The sequence below is a fragment of the Globicephala melas genome, chromosome 1, assembly GCF_963455315.2.
Source record: "Globicephala melas chromosome 1, mGloMel1.2, whole genome shotgun sequence".
In the NCBI taxonomy this organism is placed as follows: Eukaryota; Metazoa; Chordata; class Mammalia; order Artiodactyla; family Delphinidae; genus Globicephala; species Globicephala melas.
In genome coordinates, this window is record NC_083314.1 from 154,430,282 (window position 1) to 154,451,785 (window position 21,504).

Below are 21,504 nucleotides of genomic sequence, written 5' to 3' on the forward strand. Positions count from 1 at the left end.
GAGTCTATGAGCCAAACAGGTTAAGCACCCAGCATTTTGGCTTTGTTTTGCAAACAAGGTCACTGAGGCCCAGGAGCGATGTCCTAGGCGGTGGCTGCGCAACTGAATAGGTTCTGGAGGGGACCAGAATTCCTGTTCCCAGGCCCCCAGGGGTGGGGTGGGGGCTGGGGAACAAGGGAAGAAGGGTGCTTCCTGGGGGGGAGGGGGGAGGAAGCAACGCCAGGCTGGTCGGAGGCCAGGGGTGAGCTGTGTCCTTCACTGGGGAAAGCAGGCCCAGAGAGGGCTCTGACTCGCCCAAGGCCACACAGCCTTGAGCAGATCTCACACCACCGAAGGGACACCCACCACCTGGTTGGCAGTAGGCAGGCAGGAAAGCAGGGTCTCCTCCAAGGAAAGGGAGGTTTTTGCTTATGGGACCTTTCACTCCAAACTCTGAGCTCTGGGCAAGACCTGTGGAGCAGCCTCGGAGAGTGAGGGAGGGGGCTCAGGACACTTGGGGGATTATCTGAGGAGGCCCAGTGGGACTGGGAGGGGTCCCTGGGGGCAGCAGGGGAGCCTCAGGACGCTGGGAGGTGCTCCAGGCTCAGAGGGAGGAGCAGGGGCCTTCCCTCCCCCCTCTTTCCTCCCCCCTCCCGTTCCCCACACCACGGGGGCTGGGACGGGCCAGGCGCCCTGGGAGGAGGCGTTGTCCCTGGCTCCCGGCCCACCGGTGCAGCGGGGCAGGGCGGACGGGCAGGGGCGGGGCCGTGCCTGGTGTTATAAGTGGCAGCCAGGGCACCGAGGCAATGAGCTATCGGCTCAGCTTGGCAGCAAGTCGCTGGCAACAGGCGCGCTGCCTGCTCCGGTCCAGCCTGCTCACTCTGCCACCACCATGGTCGCCATGCCCACCGCCTGGTGCTCCATCGCTCTAGCCCTGCTCGTGGCCCTGCACGAAGGTGAGCCCCCTGGCCTCGGCTGCTGCAACAGCCTCTGGGTTTGTTTGTCTGTGTCTCCCCCTGGGGCTGCTGTGCCCTCAAAGCCAGCTGAGGGCACACAGGGGCAGGCACGGTGGCTGCATGGGGCTGTGCAATTAGAGGTGATGCAGTCCCAGGGCAGCCATTAGACTCCCCCCCCACAGAGCCGCTGGGGCTTCCCCGGGGTTGGCCCAGAGCTCCTGAGCAGTGAGAATGCCAACTTCCTCAATTATGCAAGAGGAGGAGCCCGGCGGGTCCCCCATCCCAGCTGTGCCAGGCGCCCTGACCCACCTCTCCACCTCTCTCTCCCTCCTGTGTATGCAGGCAAGAGCCAGGCCGCTGCCACCCACACCCCAGAGCAGCCAGCGCCCTTGCCCCATGCCCGAGGCTCCCACCTGCGGATTCGCCGTTGCTCCTGCAGCTCCTGGCTCGACAAGGAGTGCGTCTACTTTTGCCACCTGGACATCATCTGGGTGAACACTCCCGGGTGAGCTTCCGTGGGGATCCAAGTGGGGCTGCAGGGGGCAAGAGTAGGGGGTGCTGGCATGCCGGGGAACCTCTGGCACACTACAGAGCTCTCCCTGGGGGTATTGCGCTAATATCAGTATCAATCAGCTTTTGCTTCAACTCCTACGTGGGGGCTGCCTGAACAGTATAGAGGGCTGTCTCATGAGAATCCTCACAGTAGCCTGGTAAGAAAGTATTGGCTCCATTTTCCAGATCAGGGTACTGAGGCTCAGAGAGGTTAATGCCTCTCCCAAGATCACACAGGAAGGAGTAAGTGGTAGGCGGAGACTCCATCCTAGGTCTGCGGACGCCAGAGCTCACAGCGGCCGTACCGTGCTGCCTCTGCATAATGTTCCAAGAATAATACGATCAATGACAGCACCCACGTCTTGACGGCACCGGTCCCTACACCAAGCACTGCTTGTGCATTACCATCTCCTGAGCCGCCCTCCACCCCCATCCTCCCCATGAGGCAGGTACTGCTGTTGTCGCCAAATGACAGATGAGAAACCTGCTCTGTGTCACCTGGCAGAGCCAGGATGTGGGCCCAGGGCTGTCTGTTCTGTCTGCACCCGCACTGCCTCCGGGCCACTGCATACTTCAAGTTGAAGTTTCTCTGTGTTTGTGTTTTTTTTCCCTTCCCCAAATTACAGAAGACAAGAGAAGCCCGGCACGTAAGCGTGTGTGGAGCTAATCCGTGTGTGGAGCTAACCCTGCCAGTCCCTGTGTGCTGGGTCTACCTGGAGTCTTTACAGCTCCAACCACATCGTCTAAAATTAGCACTGGCACCTAAGTTGCTGGTCCAGCTGGCCACAGGGTCCCTGCCCTCCCCTGGCCCGCCTTGGCCAGACTGAATCTGAGCTCAATCTCAGCTGATCACACACACACACACACACACACACACCATTTTTAAGTCAAAATTCTAAGAAACAACTTTGCCGTATAGTAGAAACTAACACAACATTGTGAAGGAACTATACTCCAATAAAACTTTTAAAAAAACAACAACAGAAAAACAGACTCTAAGAAACATTTATCACCCTTCCAGACAAGTGGTGACCAGGTGGGGGCAGCTTAGCTCTGAGCCTGCATGTTTACTTCTGTGAGATGGCATTTCCTCCTCTCCTCCAGGACAAGCTGAGGGTCTTTGAGGACAGGGGGACCAGCCTGGTTGCATCAGCTCGCGTTCCTGTCCGGGTGGGCAGGGAGGGGCGGGAAGGACAGCTTCCACCCCCTCCTCCCCATGTTGAGAGTCCTACTGAGCAGGACCCGTGGGAGTTGAGGGGGAGCAAAGGCCCAGAGAGGGGAAGGGTCTTGCCCTGGGCTACCTGGCACCTAAGGAGGAGCCTGTGGTGGGACTTCTTGAGGTGAGGAGCTGGTTACTTTTGCTGCCACCCTGGTGGCATGGGTGGCCGTCCCAGAGTGCAGTGTGGACAGTCTCAGCTTGCCAGCGGTCCTGGTTTATCTAATCCTCTCTCTCGATTTCTCTCTCTCTCTCTCTCCACCCTACACCACTACCTTGCTGGCTGCGCGCCCACAGACAGACAGCTCCTTACGGCCTGGGAAACCCGCCAAGACGCCAGCGCCGCTCTCTGCCAGGGCGCTGTGAATGCTACAGCGCCAGCGACCCCGCCTGTGCCACCTTCTGCCATCGAAGGCCCTGGTAAGTGGGCACCCAGCCTGCAGGGTCCAGGGGTGGCTGCTGGCCTGGATCTGCCCTGGAGGCCAGCAGAGGAGCAGGGTCCTACGGGCCCAGAGGCTGCCCTGGGTTGTTGGGCAGCATACCTTCCTGCGGGGAACCAGTCACCCCTGAGTGCCAACCCGTCTCACTGCCCAGCTCTGGGGGCTTCTGAGAGCATTACGTCCCTACCCCTGGGCAGGGGGGATTCTCCCTAGGTGACAGCTGAGGCAGCTTAGGCCCAGAGAGGGGACAGGACTGGTCCTGTCAGGCCACACAGCTAGTCAGATGGAGAGCTGGGCCTTCGGCCTTGTCCACTGACAAGGGGTTCTGGGTTCGGACCTGAGGCTCAGGGAACTTCGGAGCTTTCTCGGTTGAGAAGTAACTTCGGAGCTGGGAGGCCATGGCACCATCCCAGGGTTGTCACAGAGCTGCTGGGAGAGCCTTTGCCAAGTCTCTGAACCCTCTGGGCCTCAGTTTTCCCGTCTATAAAAGGGATGAGAGACTTTATTCCTTCCCTTCTCCACTTGGAGCATTTGGGAAAGTAGAAACTGGCTTCACCATCCCTAACCTCCTATTCCCATGACAGTTTATGAGAAAATTCTCCCCTGAGATTCCAGCTGTGGCTCCACCCCTGCCTCAGTTTCCCCTGCAAAGGGCCTGGCTCAGCTGCAGGTGGCTTGATTCTGGGAAGGCCAGCCACCCAGCTGCCTCTTTCTGAGGCTAAGAACACATTCCCCATAGCTCAGTTTTCCTCAGTCCCCACCCAACCTGGGAAAGGAAGGATGCCAGGTGCACAGGGTGGAAATGGATCTGCTCCTGAGGGCAGGTCGGTGGGTGGCGGCTGGGCCAGGCTTGCAGCCAGGTGGCCTTGGGGCTCTGAACAGCCCCTCACTTGGGCCCTAATGCTGTTCTTTTAGGACTGAAGCTGTGGCAGTCCCAGGCAGCGGGTCCTCTGCAGCCATGTTCCAGGCTGACAAGACATGGGCCACAGCAGGAGAGCTCCTCCAGCAGCTGAGGTGAGGGGCACTTGCACTGATTGAGCATCTTCTGTATGCCTTGCACATTTCCCAATAGAAGCTCAGAGAGGTGAAGGTGTTTGCCCAAGGTCACACAGCAAGCTGTCCTCTGGCTAACTCCAGAGCCTGTGCTCTTAACCACTATGCTCTTTGTTACCACCAGACCTGGAAGGGGACTTTTATAGAGGGTTCGAGGGCTTGTGACTGTGGAAGGTCCACAGGTATTCATTCAGGCTGTATCTGAATCAAGCATCTCCCACATGCTGGAGTCCAGAGGGGCCAACCACCCGGCCTGCTCCCTCTCTGTGTCCCAGACTGGATTGCCTCCCTGGTGGCCTCAGCATGGCTCAGCTCAAGGCTTGGCACCCAGGAGGTGCCCATGAAAGTTTGTCCAACCAAACTGACTTGAGAACAGAAACCCCACAGCCGGGCTTCCCTGGTGGCGCAGTGGTTAAGAATCCGCCTGCCAATGCAGGGGACACAGGCTCGAGCCCTGGTCAGGGAAGATCCCACATGCCGTGGAGCAACTAAGCCCGTGTGCCACAACCACTGAGCCTGCGCGCTAGAGCCCATGAGCCACAACTACTGAGCCCGTGTGCTGCAACTACTGAAGCCCGTGCGCCTATAGCCTGTGCTCTGCAGCAAGAGAAGCCACCGCAATGAGAAGTCCGTGCACCGCAACGAAGAGTAGCCCCTGCTCACCACAACTAGAGAAAGCCTGCACGCAGCAATGAAGACACAAAATAGCCAAAAAGAAAAAAGGAAAAAAAAGGAAAGAAACCCCACAGCAACCATGCAGCACAGTGGCTAAAGGGGCAGCTTCTGAGCCAGAACTTCCTGCCTTGAACCCCAGCCCTACCACAAACAAACTTTGTGACCTTGGTCTTATCACTTAACGTCTCTGTGCTTCTGATTCCCGTCTGTGAGGCGGGGACAGCAGTGTATCCACCTCATGGGCTTGTTGTAGGTTAGACAGGTTGACACACATGAAGACACTCAAACAGGGCCTGGCCTGAGGGAGCTCTGGAGGTCTTTGCCATCCCCACCTCTGTCCCTCAGGGCTCCTCGTGGCTGGCCAGTGCCGGGGTGCAGCCTGGCCCCTCGGGGGCTCCCATTTCTGTGGGGAAGCAGAAACATAGGAGAAAAGGCAGAATGGTGGGATAGGTAGGACCCAGGCTATACTTAGGAACTGTCTTAGGATGAAAAAATTCAAGATAGGACTTTGCAAGTGTTCGGCACTCCGTCATTAGCAAAGAGTTTACTTTGCCAGCCTGTACTCAGTCTCACACAAGTTGAGGCCTGATTTTATTTTACAGGCCAAGAAAGGGGCTCAGAGAGGTTGAGACCCTTGTCCAAGTTCCCATAGCTGGGAACCAAAGCCAGCCTCCTAGCTCCCAGTCTAGAATGCCTTGAGCCAGGATGAGGCCACTTGGATGACACCAGAGTCCCCACCAGGGTCTCAGCCAAGTTCAAAGGGCAGCTAGGACCCATACCTGTCTGGGTTGGACCACCTTGAGCTGGACCTTGAGGAATGGGAATTTTAGGGGGTGCAGTTTGGGTGACGGAAGGTAAACAGCCTGGAAGGAGCAGCACGGACAGAGTTGTGGAAGTGGGAAGGCGGTCGGGGGAATCCACTGGGCTGCTCTTAGCCGTCCAGTCACTCTGGTTGCACTTGATGTTGAACATCAGTTTTGCCAAAGCTCCCTGTGGGCAGAGCAGCTTCTAACCTGGTCTGGCCTCTCCTTGATGCTCAGACCTTGTTTTCAGGGTCAGCTGTGGCCACCCGCTGACCCCATGGCTGTGAGTAAGGGATCCGTCCCCTATGGCCGCTGCCTCTCACAGGGAACTCTCAAGTGATCTATATTTCCTGAGATGCTTAATTGACCTCTCTCGATTCCAGGGACATTTCTGCAGCCCAGATCCGCTTTGCTAGGCGACAGCAGAAAACAACAAGGGAGCCCAGGCCTACACACTCCAGGTGGAGGAAGAGATAGCTCTGGAAGCTGGAGGAACTCTGGGAAGAAAGCCTGTGTGGAGCCGAGAGGAGAGGGCCATCCTAGGGCTGGGAGACCCTCCGCCTGTTTCCTGGGCCAGGAAACCCACCTGCTGGAGTTGGTACAAGCTCTGGCCTCCTCGCCCTGTGGAGGGGGCCTCCCTCAAGGCAGCTCCATGCCCTCACACTGCCCGGGAAAGCCATCAGCCCCCAGGCTGCAGCCCGGCCCCCCATGCTGGCTCTGGCCCGACAGCCCTGCTGAAAGGAACGGCGTGGGGAGTGCGCTAACCTGGAGGCCACATTCCAAGAGGTGTCCTGTCTAGTGGCTGCAAACCAGGAATGATGTGTGGTGGTGGACGTTCACAACTAAGCCAGCTGTAGAGGCTGGATGGGTCTATCCAGGACTGAAGTCCCAGTTGGGCCCCGTCTGTCCCCTCCAGCTCTCCCTCCCCAGAGTCCTTGTACCCTCATACCCGGGGACACTCCTGATGAGAAGGGCCTGGTCTGCTTCACCTGTCTGTATATAACTTATTTGCTCTGAGAACTTTGAAAATTCTGATTATTTATTTTAATGTATTTTTTTAGACTCTCAATTATTTACCTGTGAACTTGTGTTTGTAATAAACGATGAAAGGGTGCTCTAGTATTTTGTCTTGACTGAGGAGGGGGTGGGAGGCATCTCTCAGCAAGGGGCTGCTTGGAAGTGAAGGGAACCCAGGAAGGGGAAGACAAGAGCCTGGGACAGGTGGCTCAAGCCCTGAGTTCCACACCCCTTTGCCCTGGCTGGGCATCTCTGGTTGCTAACCCACCCTCTCTGGACTTTTGTCTATCATGTGCCTGGACAGCCATTTGCAGTTTTTTTTTTTAAGTTTATTTTATATTGGGGTATAGTTGATTAACAATGTTATGCTAGTTTCAGGTGTACAGCAAAGTGATTCAGTTATACATATACATGTATCTAGTCTTTTCAAATTCTTTTCCCATATAGATTATTACAGAATATTGAGCAGAGTTTCCTGTGCTATACAGTAGGTCCTTGTTGGTTATCTATTTTAAATATAGTGGTGTGTATATGTCAATCCCAAACTCCCAATTTATCCCTTCCCCCCACCTTTCTCCTTTGGTAATCGTAAGTTTATTTTCTAAGACTGTGAATCTGTTTCTGTTTTGTAAATAAGTTCATTTGTATCATTATTTTTAGATTCCACATATAAATGATATGATATTTGTCTTTCTCTGACTTACTTCACTTAGTATGATAATCTCCAGGTCCATCCATGTTGCTACAAATGGCATTATTTCATTCTTTTTAATCAGCCATTTGCAACTTTGACATCCAAGGTTCCAAGACCTATGTTTCCATCAGGCCAGTAAGCGATGGCCAGACCTTTCCCAAAAGCATATTTGGAAGGAGTCAAGAGTGTGAGGGTGCCAGGATCCACTTCTGCTGTAGGTGCCCTGTCCCGCCAGGGGCCACCCCTGAGGTCTGGAGCAAGTCTCTCCAGTGAGGGCTGGGGCCGGAGGGATTCCAAGGCTGTGTGCAGCCCTACTGGCCGGTGATAGGTGTTGTGATGGAGTCACAGTGTGGCCCTTGTCCCTCACCCTGGGCCTGGGGCAGACCCTGCTGGGGTCATTCAACACCGCTCTGACTTAAGAAGCCCAGGGCTCTAGGACCGGGCTGGCCAATCATGCCAAGGCCCAAGAAGCTGCACACCTGAGTCCCAGGGATGGCCAGAAGCCGGGGCCACCCGCACTGGCAGCTGCCTACACCCATAGCCTCCATTACTGCCAAATCCCCCTGCGAGCAAGCTGTCCCCTTTTCCCCTGGCCGGCCTCTGCTGGCAACGGCAGGCTGCGGCCTCGGCCAGCTATTGAAAACTAATTCTTTACACACCTACTGTAAGCCTGCCTTGTCCATGAAGCCAGCCCCGACCCCCTCATGGGAGAATAACATGTTGACACATATTAAACTCCTACTGTATACTGGCACTTTACCCAGATGAACTCACTTCATCCTTGCCACAATCCTATGACATAGGTACCTTTTTTTACAGATGAGGAAACTAATGCATAGAGAAGGTGACTGACTTGCCTAATGCCACACAACAAGTAAGTGGAAGCATCAGGATTTGAACCCAGAGTCTACAGTACACATGTACGTATGTACGTATTGAAAAAACATTTGTTGATTGAATTCATGGATCACCACTGTAATATGACATTGAACAAATCTTTCCCTTTCTGAGCCTCAGTTTTTTAATCTATAGAACGGAAAACAATAGTCTCCACCTTGTAGAGCTGGTGTGAACCCTAAATGGATAAGTTATGGTGCTGGGCTCAGCCGTGGGCCTGATTAGAGGCAGGAGCTGCTTGTCAGGCCATCAGTGGTGATGATGTAATGTATGGGACAGCCACAGAGCTGCAGGACCTGATGGGAAGGGAGTTGGGGCTGGCTGGGGTGCAGAGGAGTGGTCAGAGATAGACTCAGGACTAAGATGCTACTGCCATGGCCTCAAAGAACAGTGAGACTCAAATCAATAGAAAGAAAATGAAGAGGGAGCTCCAGACAGAGGAGACAGGAAGGGTAAAAGCTTGGCAGTGGGAGTGACAATGGCATTCCCCATGGAGGACCCCATGTGGCCAGAACACGGTCGGGGGAGATGGCAGCAGGACATGAAGCCAGAACACCCTGGAGGCCAAAGTAAGGAGGCTGGATCTTGTTTCATGGGCCCTGGGGACCCATGAAAGATCTACCAGCACCGGGGACCTGGTCAGAGCCCGGCTTTGGAAAATTGCCACCAGAGGGCCGCACAGGGCAAGAGCAAATGAGGAGACAGAAGACAGAGAAGCAAGTTCGCTACTGGCCCTTAGGGGTCCATTCTGAGTGGTGAGGGTTGTTGTGATGGAGCTGGCCTAGTCACTTACTTCCTACTGCAGCCCAGGATCCCAGCACACCTCTCAAATCTCACTGAGCCTGACGCCAGGGGAATCTCACTCCGCAGAGGCCCAGCATCCCATTCAAAATGACCCTGCCCCCTTGGAAATCCCAAAGCAACAGCCAAAGGCAAGGCTAGGCAGCTGTGTGGGGCAACCCCATGATGGCAGGTGCGATAGACGCCAGGCAGAGCAACGTAGGCTGAGGGTGTGTCAGAGGCCCAGGGAATTAGGCATTCACTGCCCTGGCCAGAGTTCAGAGATCAGCGACCCAAGTGATTAAGTGACAGAGATGATTAAAGGGAGGAGAGGAGGCCCAGGAAGCAGGTAAAGAAAGGCAAGAGGATAACATAATCCCCTGGATCCTGATTTCCAGGAAACCGGGGCCCCTGGCTTGGGGCCTGCACTAAAGAGAGCCCTGCTCTAGCCCTCCGCCAGCCATGCCTCTCTCCCGAGATGAGAAGTGTGCAGGGTCAAGGGTCGTGGGCACTCAAAGTCTGAGCCTGCTTCTGGACCACATTCCAGGTAGCCGGGGCCCCAGAAGTGTGGGGGAAGGTGGGATAGAGTTTGGAAGAAGCAGAGGAAAATTTACGAAGAGCAGCTGTCGAGTCAAATTGAACCCTGGGAAGAAAGGCGTCAACATTTTAGAAAGTTTGTCTGGATTTTGTGGGACAAGATCTCCCCCTTTTCCTGCCTTTTTCTGCCTTTTCCATCAACTCTCACAGGTTTTGTCAAGGATTTCTGAGCCAAGTTTGTGTTCCTTTTGATTGGAACACCAGGCAGAGATAGGCCAGAAGGGGGCACAGGCTGACCCAGATTTATGCGGGTCACATGCACACGTGGAAGCAGAGGCAGAGGGGAGTCCGGTCCCATGTCCGGGGCTGTGCGGCCTGATACATATCTAGGCTAAAAACCGGCCCTTTCCTGCCCTGGGCTGCCTCTCCCTCCACCCCCTCACCCAGCCAAGAACCCCAAGGAATTAGTTTCACTCTCGCTTTCTCACTCTCTGAATCTCAGGGTTTGGGGTTGAGAAAAGTCATCTGCCTATCAGAGCAATGAATCGTTGGAATGTGGCCATCCGTACATTCAACCATTATGAACAATCACCGTTCAAAGACTCATGAACAAGACAGACACAGGCCCTGCCCTCGCAGGCCAAGAGAAGAGCCCTTCCAGAAAGCCCTGTTAATATGAAGACAGAAGTGATAGCGAACGTTTATGGAGCGCTCATTGAGCTCTCACTGCATGTGGATTCCTTGCTTCCTCGCAGCAACCTTACGCAGCAGGTTCTATCATTATTATTCCCATTTTAGAGAAGAGATAACGGAAAGGTTATGTAACTCACGCAGATCTCACGGCTAATACGTGGCTGAGCTGGGGATTTAAATCTCAGGCTCTCAGCTTGTTTGCTGTCCTGCTGCTCTAAGAGGGTAGGTCCACAGTGTGATGGAGCCCCTGGTGGGGGAGCCCGGGAGGCTTCCTGAAGGAGGTGATGTCTAGGCCAAGATCGAGGAGATCAGTCAAGGGAAGGAGGAGGGTGGATAAGAGTGTTCCAGGTGGAAGGAACAGCAGAGGTGAAGGCTCTGTGGGGAAGAGAGATATTCTCAGCCCCTCTCAGGGAGCAAAACAAGGAGGGGGCATGGGGAAGGCTGGAGATGGGCAGGCAGGAATGGGCAGCGCCCTCCTGAGCGCCTGGCAGGGGGAGGGGCTACAAGCAGGGAAATCCACAGCAGCTATCACCACCACCTGCCCCCAACCTTGCCACAGCCTCAGACAACTTCTCCCTGGAGAATACTACCATCCCTGAAACAGGCCTTTGGATCAAACCACATTGCTGCCCTTGACGTCTCACAGGCTGGCAGGGAAGACAGACAAGGGCAAAGTGAAGGGACAGGAAGTAGGTAAGTTATGGGCTGCCCTTCCAGCTGGGGGGGCGGGGGTGGAGGGGAGGGTTTGGAGAAGGAGTAGGGTTTGCACATGCTGGGACGAGGGAAAGGGCTGGAGCATGGAAGAATCCAAACAGAGGCAGCCCGTCTGATCGGCAAGGGCCAGGCTGGGAAGAGCATCCAGTGCCAGGAATTCGAACTTGAGCGATGGGGAGCCAGCGAAGGTGGCTAATCAGGGGCGAGAGCCAGGACAGGAGCTGGCCTTGGGCGGCTGGCTTACCCTCGGCCCTTCCCACCTCCCCAGCCAGTGCTTCCAGCTCAAAGGGGCCCTCCCAGCCCCTCGAAGGGGAGAGCAGAGTGTGGGCCTCTCCTCTGCCTGCCAGGGACCTGAGCCAAGAGCCCTCAGCAGCTCGGAAGGGGGCCATGTGCGGGCCCGCCAGGAACTCTGGAAGAGGAATGTGGCCTAATTAATTCTCCAAAGCTCAGAGGGCCTCGCCTTGTGGGAGCAGCTGCCAGGACAGGCCTGCCAGGACGCCACGGGCCCAGCCCGTCTATCACTGTGTGCGGGGACAGCAGGCTGGGAGGCCCAGAGACAGGGGCCCAGGGGGCCAGCCCCTTGCCTCCAGGCACACACGTGTCCTCCAGCCCCTTCACAGTAAATAATGCAATAATAGTAACAGTAATAGCAACAGCGCTTGAGGGCTTAAAGTGTGCCAGGCCCTGTGTGAAGCCTGTTGTACTCACTTCTCATCTAATCATTACAAGGAACCAGTGAGGTGGGTACCGTTATGATCTCCATTTTGCAGATAAGGAAACTGAGGCTCAGACGGGTGAATTTCCCAGACCAGGATCCTGCAGTCAGACAGCACAAGCAGGGAAGCTGGGATTCGGACCTAGGGAGTCTGGGCCCCGAGACCATGTTGTCATTACCACCATGCTGGGCTGGCTCGGCGGGGGAAATCAAGGCCCAGGGAGGGGGGATGCCTTTCCCAAGGACAGCGGATTAAAAAAAGGCCCTGGGATAGTGAATGGGGTAAGTACCTGCAGGGAGAAAGGCCGCGCCCCTGTCCTCTGCTTGGATCGCCTTCCCCTGAGGTTTCTTATGGGGCTCTTCCTTTCCTGGCCAATAGGTCACCCTCAGTGATTCACTACTCCAGGCAGGCGGGGTTGGAGGAAGCGATCCCGTCTCCTGGAGTCTCCACCCATTTGGTCCCAGTGACATGGTAACAGCATCGCCGGCTGGGTGGCGTGTTCTCAAAGACTCCTCCTAGCGACCCTATCCCCCCTCCACGGGCTGGGGCTTGAGGGTACACCATGGCCATGAGAGCCTCAGAGTGATGCAGAGACGGGCTGGACCAGGGCCTTTCAGCTAGAAAGTGGCAGACCCAGGACAAGATGGGCACCCAGACTGGCCTGAAGCCAAGACTCTGCCCTTCCCCGACAGCAGACCAGGAGGAGGGCAGTGTAGCCACATCCCATCCCTTCTCTGACCCTGTTTCTCATCCGCTGTATGGGGATAAGAGGACCAACCACATAGGCTTGTCCTGGAGTTCATTAATAACAGCTCACACACTATGGGTACTTCTTGTGTGAGGCACTGTCCCAAGTACTTTATTTAATTTTTAAAAATTTTCCAAAACAAGATTTTATTCATGGCTATGTAACATATCACCATAAGGCTGTACCACATGTATTTGTTACTCTGTAGGTGTGTATTTAAGTTTGTCCCATTTCCCACCAATCCAATAAACACCGTGTGCTACATTTATACATAAATTTTATATTCATTCCTAGTTCTTTTTTGCTGCATATTTTTTATTGGGACTTAATTCACTGTTTTAAAGTGTACAATTCAGTGGGGTTTTTTATATATTCACAGTTACACAACCATCACCACTATCTAATTCCAGAACATCTCCATCACCCCAAAAAGAACATCTCACTGCTCATTAGCAGTGACTCCCCATATCCCACTTCCCTGGTCCCTATAAATTAGGAATCTACTTTCTATCGCTATGGATTTGCCCCTTCTGGACATTTTATATCAACGGGATCATACAATAAGTCGTCTTTTGTGTCTGCCTTCTTTCACTTAGCATAATGTTTTCAAGGTTCATCTATGTCGGAGCATGTGTCAGTATGTCATGCCTTTCCATGACTGAATAATATTCCCTTGTAGAGACAGACCACATTTTGTTAATCCATTTGTCTGCGTTGTTTCCACTTTTTTGGTTTAAGCATGTTATTTTAGCCCTCAGCGACCCTCTGGGGAGATGCTGTGTTATCATCGTATAGACAACAAGATTGAGGTCCAGAGAGGTTAAGTAACCCACACCAGGTCACTTAGCTAGTGAGCAGCAGTGGTGGGCTTTGCCCCAGAAGTCTGGCTACAGAGACCATGGCCTTAACCACTAAGCATCACTGTCTCCTCAGTCAAAGTAAGATAGTGTAGGTCAGCACCCACGGCAAGCAACTGCACCAGAGGTGGCACCCATAGGGCACTTAGCGAAGGGTGGCTTTTCTCAGCGGCATTTCTGAAGGTGGCAGAGCCAGGGTCTGCCAGGCAGAGCCCCAAGCTAGAACAGGGGTGTCAGGGCACCCAATGATAAAGGATTGCTATCTCGGCACACGGGTAGTTCTCCCAGGGGACATCTCTCCACACCTGGGGGGAGCTGCTCCCTCTGCAGCACGTCTTTGGCCTGCACCCCAGAGCCCATCTCTCCACGCATCCCCACCTACGCAGCCATGGCTCCTCTCCTGGCCCCAAGGCCCTGCCACTGGGCAGCTGAGGTAGGATCCTTGGGTGAGGTCAAGGTCAGAGCTGCAGTTGAGGTCATGTGGATGGGTCGCTGCCTCCTCTGGCCTCCATCTACTAAATAATGAGATAAGAAATCTTAATACTTTCTCTTTTTTAAAATTACAAAGTTAGGACAATACATACACAAGAACTTGTGGCTTTAAAAAAATGAAAAGAATATGGGAGCTTCTAAAATAAAGTTTCCTCCTGACCTCCCTCTCCAAGGCAACCACTCTGAGAGTGGGGTAAGTAGCCTTTTCCTATGGATTCAGGTATATGTTTTCTAATGTTTTAGAGGTGTTTACAATAATAAATGGTGACATGAGTCTCCCTATTCTGAGGCCTTCTTCTCTCACTCCAAAGGCCTCTCACTTTCTAGACCGGTACACAGAGATCCACCCCCATCCGAATTTTAACAGCTGCACGTGGTCCCTGGCATGGACAGACTGTTGTTACTTGACCATCACCCGCTGATGGCTTTTGGAAGGCCTCCATCTACCATTTTCATGAACATGCTGCAGTAAACACCTTGTTTATACATCTTTGTCCTCAAAGAACCGAGTTTTAGACATGAAATTGCTGGGCCAAAGACAAGCACATTTTAAATATTCTGCCAAGAATGAGGTTCTAAGTTGCAATCTTGTCCCCACTAGGTGCAAGGGCCCTTTCCTCACAAGCCTTCCAGCACAGGGTTTTATCCATCTCTTGTTGTTTGCTACTCTGATAGCAAAACCACTTCTTCACAAGGAATCTGATATGCAAAAGAGAGACGCCTGATGCCACCCGGATTGGGGAGGGTGAGGGGCCTGGAGACACTCCATGTCCCACCCTATCCCCTGGTACAGAGGACCCCTCCTAGGGTCTTCCAGCGCTGCTCTCCAGGATCCTGTTTGGCTGCAGGCCTGTCCCTCTGAGGCTGGCGTGAGCCCCCAGCCTCTCAGTCCTGCCCAGTGGTTTGGCCCTTCAGGGAGCTAAGGATGGAGGAGGGGCTGGCCAGTCTACTTCCTCAGCTGACTCCACCCTTCCCAAATAGATGCACCTTTGAGTAGGGGGCTCCTGGCAACAGCACTGTCATGGCTAATCACGTGTGGTGGGGGACGGTGGGCACCTGAACCTGCAGATGCTTTGGAGAGGGGGACCCTGGGGAGTCCTGCCTCCCCCTCAGCCTGCAATCCAAACTAGCCTTTTAGAAAAGACTGGATCCTGGTCTTGCCTCTGCCCAGGCTTTGCTGTGTAGACCCAGGCGGGTCACTGTCCTTTCTGGGCTCCAAGCGCCCAGCTGCCAGGCCGGGGAAGTCCCTCTCGCGGGGTAGATGCTGAATCTGCTCCCTCTGGAGACTCTGCACTTGCCACGTGCATGAGTCACTCCGCAGGGGGGAGGATGGCTCCTGCTGGGAGTCGGCAGACTCAGGGCAGGGGAGGGCAGGCTCCCGCCCTGCACCTTTGATGCTGCGTGGTGAGCTTGGCACACTGGAGTCCCACCTGGCTAACGGGAGACCAAGTGTGAGCACACGCATGCAGGGCACACCAACGTGTGAAATGTATTCTTGTGTGACGACTGGGGATCCTTCGGCTCGTGTCCAGGCATTCAGGTTTGTGTCTCGTAGGATGGCTGTCCATACACAATCCACCTGTGTGCACGTCGACACGCACAAGTATGTGTGCCTGAGTGTCCCTGAGAGTGTAAGTCTTCGCCTGGTTGTGGCTGCCTAGATGTGTGTGCATACGTGTGCCTACATCCGTGTGCATGCGTGAGAGTGCAGGCGTACCTGCAGGATGTGTGTGCAAGTCCATGATTAGGGATTACAGGTGTGTGGGAGCACCGGTGACACAAGCATACAAGCTAATGTGTGTATTTGTGTCTGAGCATGTGTCAGAACACATGCATAGAGTGTCTGTAAGTGTCGATGGAGAGCATCCACGTGTGTGGATCCAGAGGTGCTTCTGTGTGCGTGTGGGCACAGCTGTGTACGGAACTACTGCAGTGTGTCTCTCTGCTGATGCAGATACACACAGGTGTGCATTTGCACCACAGGAGGTGCCACCTCAGGGGCTGCAAACCATGACATCTCCTCCAGGGCCCATCCCACATGGCCTGGACCTCTCTCCTCTACGCACACTGAGGAACCAACAGAGGGACAGTGTCATTGCTTTCATTACAGGCAGATTGATTATTTTAGTAATTAGTAAGTGGTTATAAACCTTACTGAGTTTAAGTAAAAACTTGGATATATCATAGATGCAAAATGCATATGGAATCTGAACAAGAAGCATGAAAGTGAAGGATTTCCCACCCCAATCTGGGATGGCAGTGGTGGATAAGTACACGCAGGGCTCAGAAAGGCAGGAGAGGGAGGGGGCAGAGCAGAGAACCCCTGCCTCTGTTTCCAAGGCTGCCCAGCCCTGACCTCCATCCCCACCCCCACCAAGGGAGATATTGTTCTGGGCCCAGATGCCCCCAACTCTGACTTGAGTGGGAGTGGGGGAGTGAGGGTGTCAGACCATCCCCTGCTCTGACAGCAACCAGGCAAGGCAGGTCCCTTCTCAGCCTCCCTCTGTAACTCAGGGATAATCATACCTACTTGGGGTTTCTCAAGGAACCTCAAAATATAAGCTCTGATATCTGCCCACCTCCTTCCTCCCCTCAGAACAATTTCTATCCCCGCACCCCAGCTCCTCCGCTTCTCTCTCAGCCTGAACTGCCTCCTTGCCCCAGGCCTGACCCACGAACTCCTACCCGCCTGTCCAAACCCACACCCGCGCCACCACCCAGACACACATTTGTCATCTCAGCTGGACTGTGAACTCCCAGGGTAAGAAAGGCTCAGGCATTCCTGGGTTCCTAGAGCCCACGACAGCCTGGCACGGCTTAGATATCAGGCACGGTTTGATTTTAGAAACTGAAGATAAGGGGAGGGGAGGGAGGAGGGCTCTGGGAGGAGCAATGTTTGGTAAACACGGCAGGTCGTTGGGTGCCCCAAGACTGGATGAGTCAGCCTGACCCTTGACCTGGAGGACGGAAGGAAAAGCATCATTTGTCAATCTCCACCAGGTGCCAGCATCACCCATGCACTTGATCCCCACCACACACCTGGGAGGTAAGCAGTACTTTTATTCCCATTTTACAGATGCAGAAACTGACCCTCAGAGAAGATGAATCAGCAGCAGAGCTGGGACTCAAGCCCTCCTAACTCAGCACCTTCACCAGGCTCTCCCGTCATGTTCCATCTCTCCTTCTCAAGCCCCACCCACATTCCCAGCACTTAGCAGGAGTCCGTGGCTCTATCCCAGGGGCTTTGGAAAATGCCCTCAGGAGCAGCCCTTGATCATAAAGGATGGGGTGGTGGATAGATACCCCAGCTTCCTCACGCCATGGGTGGGGCGACCCTGAGACTGGTTCCACGCCGTCTCCCGGAGGTTCCCAGTGGGGCTGAGCCCCGCTTTCCACCTGCTGCTCATTAACTTGCCTGTGTTGGCTGCCCTTCCGGTCTTACTTCCACGTCCTTTATAGCTTCCTGGAATCACCTCAAAAATAAATCCATGCCCTCAAATCCTAGCTCAGGTCTTCTCCGAGGGCCCCAACCCAAGACTGAGGGGCAACAGCCATGAGTCCCTAGGAAGCCAAGAGGACCTCGCTGCAAAGGGGTCTCTGCCTCAGAGGCCCTGAGACACGTGCAGGGCCAGAAGCACCTCAGCACAAGTCTGGGGCCAGGGGAGGAGCCCCGGCAGGCAGGAGGCCAGCCCAGCTGCAGCTCTAGCGCTGTGCACAGTGTCAGGTCGGGGTGCAGGGCTGCAGGTACACCGGGGTAAAGAGGACAGCAGGGTGTGAGTGCAGTAGCTGATGGGAGCAGCACTTATCTTAGTGCCCGAGACCACACCCGTACCTCCCTCCCTTCTGCAGAACTGGGCCAGGGACAACTATGTCCTGGCAGGTCCCAGGGCAGATCCCGGCTGGAAAACCCCAGGGCACCCCGCTGACCCTCTCCTGCTCAGCGCCTCTGGTCTGGGTCCTGGCCGAGCAGGGATGCTGCCTGGGGAAGGTCCTAGACAGGGATCTGAGCAACTCAGTGCCTCAGTTTCCCATTCATGAAATGGCACAGGGCCCTGGTGGGGCTGAGGAAGTGAATGAAGGCATCCCAGCATACCTCAGAGGGATCCTGTTCTCTGATTCTGCCAGGAAATTATCTGCACACAAAACATTAGATGTGGCACATCCTACGCCCCTAAGCCTTTCAGAAAAGGGTATTACTTAATGCAGAGGAGTTAAATTCTAATGGTGGAAATTCAAGCATTGGAGAAGACATAGCTTGACTTTGCGGATTGGCCTTCCTTACACCCCTCAAACCACACCATGTCAACCCCCAGGCAGGCAGTGGAAAGAGCACAGGCGTTAGTGCCAGACGGACTTGGGCTCCAATCCTTGGTGACTCAGAAAAGCCCCTCAACCTCTCTGAGCTTCAGCTTCGTTGGCTGTGAAATGGGTTGACCATGCCCACTGACCCAGGTAAGCATCTTCTATCTCCTTTAGTCCTCAGTCTGGTGAAGAAGTAACTCTGATCCCCAGTTGATGCAGTAGAGACCCAGAGAAGAGGAAGCCGGTGCTAAGGAGGCCAGCCCCTGCTCACGTGGGTCCACAGTGGTCCAGGACCTGCCTGCCCCCTGCCCAGGGACCCCTGAGGCCTGGGCTGTGCCCTGTCCATTCCAGCATTCCCCTGCTTGGCCCAGCCCTGACCCGAGGCTCACCTACTGCCCGGTTCCTGCACCTGGCCCGTGGGGCAGCCAGGGCTGGGTCTTCAGTATTGGCATTCCTCTGGGATAAATACCTTTGGCCTCAGGAATGCTGGGAGCTGGGCCAGCTGGGCCATGACCTTATCCTACTCCCCTGGGAAGCAGGTGCTAAGGAGGCCAGCCCCTGCTCACGTGGGTCCACAGTGGTCCAGGACCTGCCTGCCCCCTGCCCAGGGACCCCTGAGGCCTGGGCTGTGCCCTGTCCATTCCAGCATTCCCCTGCTTGGCCCAGCCCTGACCCGAGGCTCACCTACTGCCCGGTTCCTGCACCTGGCCCGTGGGGCAGCCAGGGCTGGGTCTTCAGTATTGGCATGCCTCTGGGATAAATACCTTTGGCCTCAGGAATGCTGGGAGCTGGGCCAGCTGGGCCATGACCTTATCCTACTCCCCTGGGAAGCAGGTGCTAAGGAGGCCAGCCCCTGCTCACGTGGGTCCACAGTGGTCCAGGACCTGCCTGCCCCCTGCCCAGGGACCCCTGAGGCCTGGGCTGTGCCCTGTCCATTCCAGCATTCCCCTGCTTGGCCCAGCCCTGACCCGAGGCTCACCTACTGCCCGGTTCCTGCACCTGGCCCGCGGGGCAGCCAGGGCTGGGTCTTCAGTATCGGCATTCCTCTGGGATAAATACCTTTGGCCTCAGGAATTCTGGGAGCTGGGCCAGCTGGGCCATGACCTTATCCTACTCCCCTGGGACGCTCTTAAAGCCTCACAGCACCTGGGCGAGGCAGGCATGGCCCAGCCACAGAGGGAAACTGAGGGCCACTGACTTCATCCAGAAAAGGAAACCAGAGGCCTCCGTGGTTATCCTCAGTAAGGATCAGGACAGCAGAAGATGAAAAATGAAATCAAAGCAAGCAATGGACTGGCAATTCCGCTTCCGGGTATATACCCCCAAAGAAATGCCTAGAGATGTTCATCAGAAAATGTATACTAGAGGGCTTCCCTGGTGGCGCAGTGGTTGAAAGTCTGCCTGCCAATGCAGGGGACACGGGTTCGAGCCCTGGTCTGGGAAGATCCCACATGTCGCAGAGCAGCTAGGCCCGTGAGCCACAATTACTGAGCCTGTGCGTCTGGAGCCTGTGCTCCACAACGGGAGAGGCCGCGATAGTGAGAGGCCCGCGCACTGTGATGAAGAGTGGCCCCCACTTGCCGCAACTAGAGAAAGCCCTCGCACAGAAACGAAGACCCAACACAGCCATAAATAAATAAAATTTTTAAAAAAAGATAAAAGTGTACAGGTTTTAATTAAATAAAAAAAAAGAAAGAAAATGTATACTAGAGTATTCAGCTTTCCCTATGGGAGCCACCGGGTTGCGAGGCGCGTGGTCTTCGCCTCTCCCGGCCATGGCGTGTGCTCGTCCACTGATATCAGTGTACTCCAAAAAGGGGGAGCCATCTGACAAAAATGTCACTTTGCCTGCTGTGTTCAGGCCCATTCGACCAGATATCGTAAACTTTGTTCACGCCAGCTTGTGCGAAAACAACAGACAACTCGATGCTATCCGTGAGTTAGCGGGTCATCAAACCAGTGCCGAGTCTTGGGGTACCGGCAGAGCTGTGGCTCAAATTCCCAGGGTTCGAGGTGGCGGGACTCACCGTTCTGGCCAGGATGGTTTTGCAAACATGTGTCTTGGAGGCTGCATGTTTGCGCCAACCAAGATCTGGTGTCGTTGGCACCACAGAGTGAATACAATGCAGAAGCGATATGCCATCTGCTCTGCGCTGGCTGCCTCGGCCTTACCAGCGCTGGTCATGTCCAGAGGTCATCATATCGAGGAAGTTCCTGAACTTCCTTTGGTAGCTGAAGATAAAGTTGAAGGCTACTAGAAGACCAAGGAGGCTGTTTTGCCTCTGAAGAAACTTAAGGCCTGGAATGATGTGAAAAAGGTCTACGTCTCTCAGCCAATGAGAGCTGGCAAAGGGAAAATGAGAAACCGTTGCTGCACCCAGAGCAGGATACACTGCATCATCTGTCATGGGGACAGTGGTATCATCAAGGCCTTCAGAAACATCCCTGGAATTACTCTACTTAATATAAGCAAACTGAACGTTTTGAAACTTGCTCCTGGTGGGCATGTGGGATGTTCCTGCATGTGGACTGAAAGTGCTTTCCGCAAGTTAGATGAGCTGTGTGGCACTTGGCGTGAAGCTGCCTCCCTCCAGACTAACTATTGATACAACCTCCCCATGCACAAGGTGCTCAGTACAGACCTTAGCAGAATCTTGAAAAGCCCAGAGATCCAAAGAGCCCTCAGAGCACCACGCAAGATGATTCATCTCAGAGTCCTGAGGAAGAATCCACTGAAAAACCTGAGAATCATGTTGAAGCTAAACCCGTATGCAAAGACCATGCGCCGGAACACCATTCTTCTCCCGGCCAAGAACCACAAAATCCAGATGCATAGGGCGGCAGCAGCACTAGAAGACAAATCAGATGAGAAGGAGGTTCCAGGCAAGAAGCCTGTGGTGGGAAAGAAAGGAAAGAAGGCTGTTGGCATTAAGAAGCAGAAGAAAAAAAAAAAAAGAAGAAAAGAAAAAAAAAAGGAAAAAAAAAGAAGCAGAAGAAGCGTTTGGCGGGAAAAAAGGCGGCAGTGACCAAGAAACCAACAGCTGAAAAGAAGCCCACAGAAAAGAAACCCCACCACAGAAGAAAAGAGGGCTGCTGCATAAACTTAAATTTGTTTATTTTGTAAAGGTCAAATCATTTTGGACAGCTAATTTTGAATAAAGACCTGATGAAAGAGACAGCGGGAAAAAAAAAAAATGCTCGGACTGCCCTGGTGGCGCAGTGGTTAAGAATCCGCCTGTGCATGCAGGGGACACGGGATCGAGCCCTGGTCTGGGAGGATCCCACATGCTGCGGAGCAACTAAGCCCGTGCGCCACAACTACTGAGCCTGAGCTCTAGAGCCCACGAGCCACAACTACTGAAGCCCTTGCGCCTAAAGCCCAT

General features: G+C 54.4%; 1 protein-coding gene and 1 pseudogene across 2 annotated transcripts; both read left to right on the forward strand.

Moving 5' to 3' along the window:
- The first annotated feature begins 871 nt into the window (after positions 1–871).
- Positions 872–6,151, forward strand: EDN2 (endothelin 2). Of its 2 annotated transcripts, XM_030867493.2 has the most exons (5): positions 872–935; positions 1,278–1,440; positions 3,001–3,123; positions 4,059–4,157; positions 6,058–6,151. In XM_030867493.2, the coding sequence occupies exons 1-5, from the start codon at positions 872–874 to the stop codon at positions 6,149–6,151; spliced, it is 543 nt and encodes a 180-aa protein (XP_030723353.1). The 2 variants fall into 2 exon arrangements, with proteins under 2 accessions (XP_030723353.1, XP_060144355.1); XM_060288372.1 differs by lacking the exon at positions 4,059–4,157.
- A 13,709-nt stretch (positions 6,152–19,860) lies between these two features.
- Positions 19,861–21,222, forward strand: LOC115857891 (large ribosomal subunit protein uL4-like; annotated as a pseudogene).
- Positions 21,223–21,504: the final 282 nt, after the last annotated feature.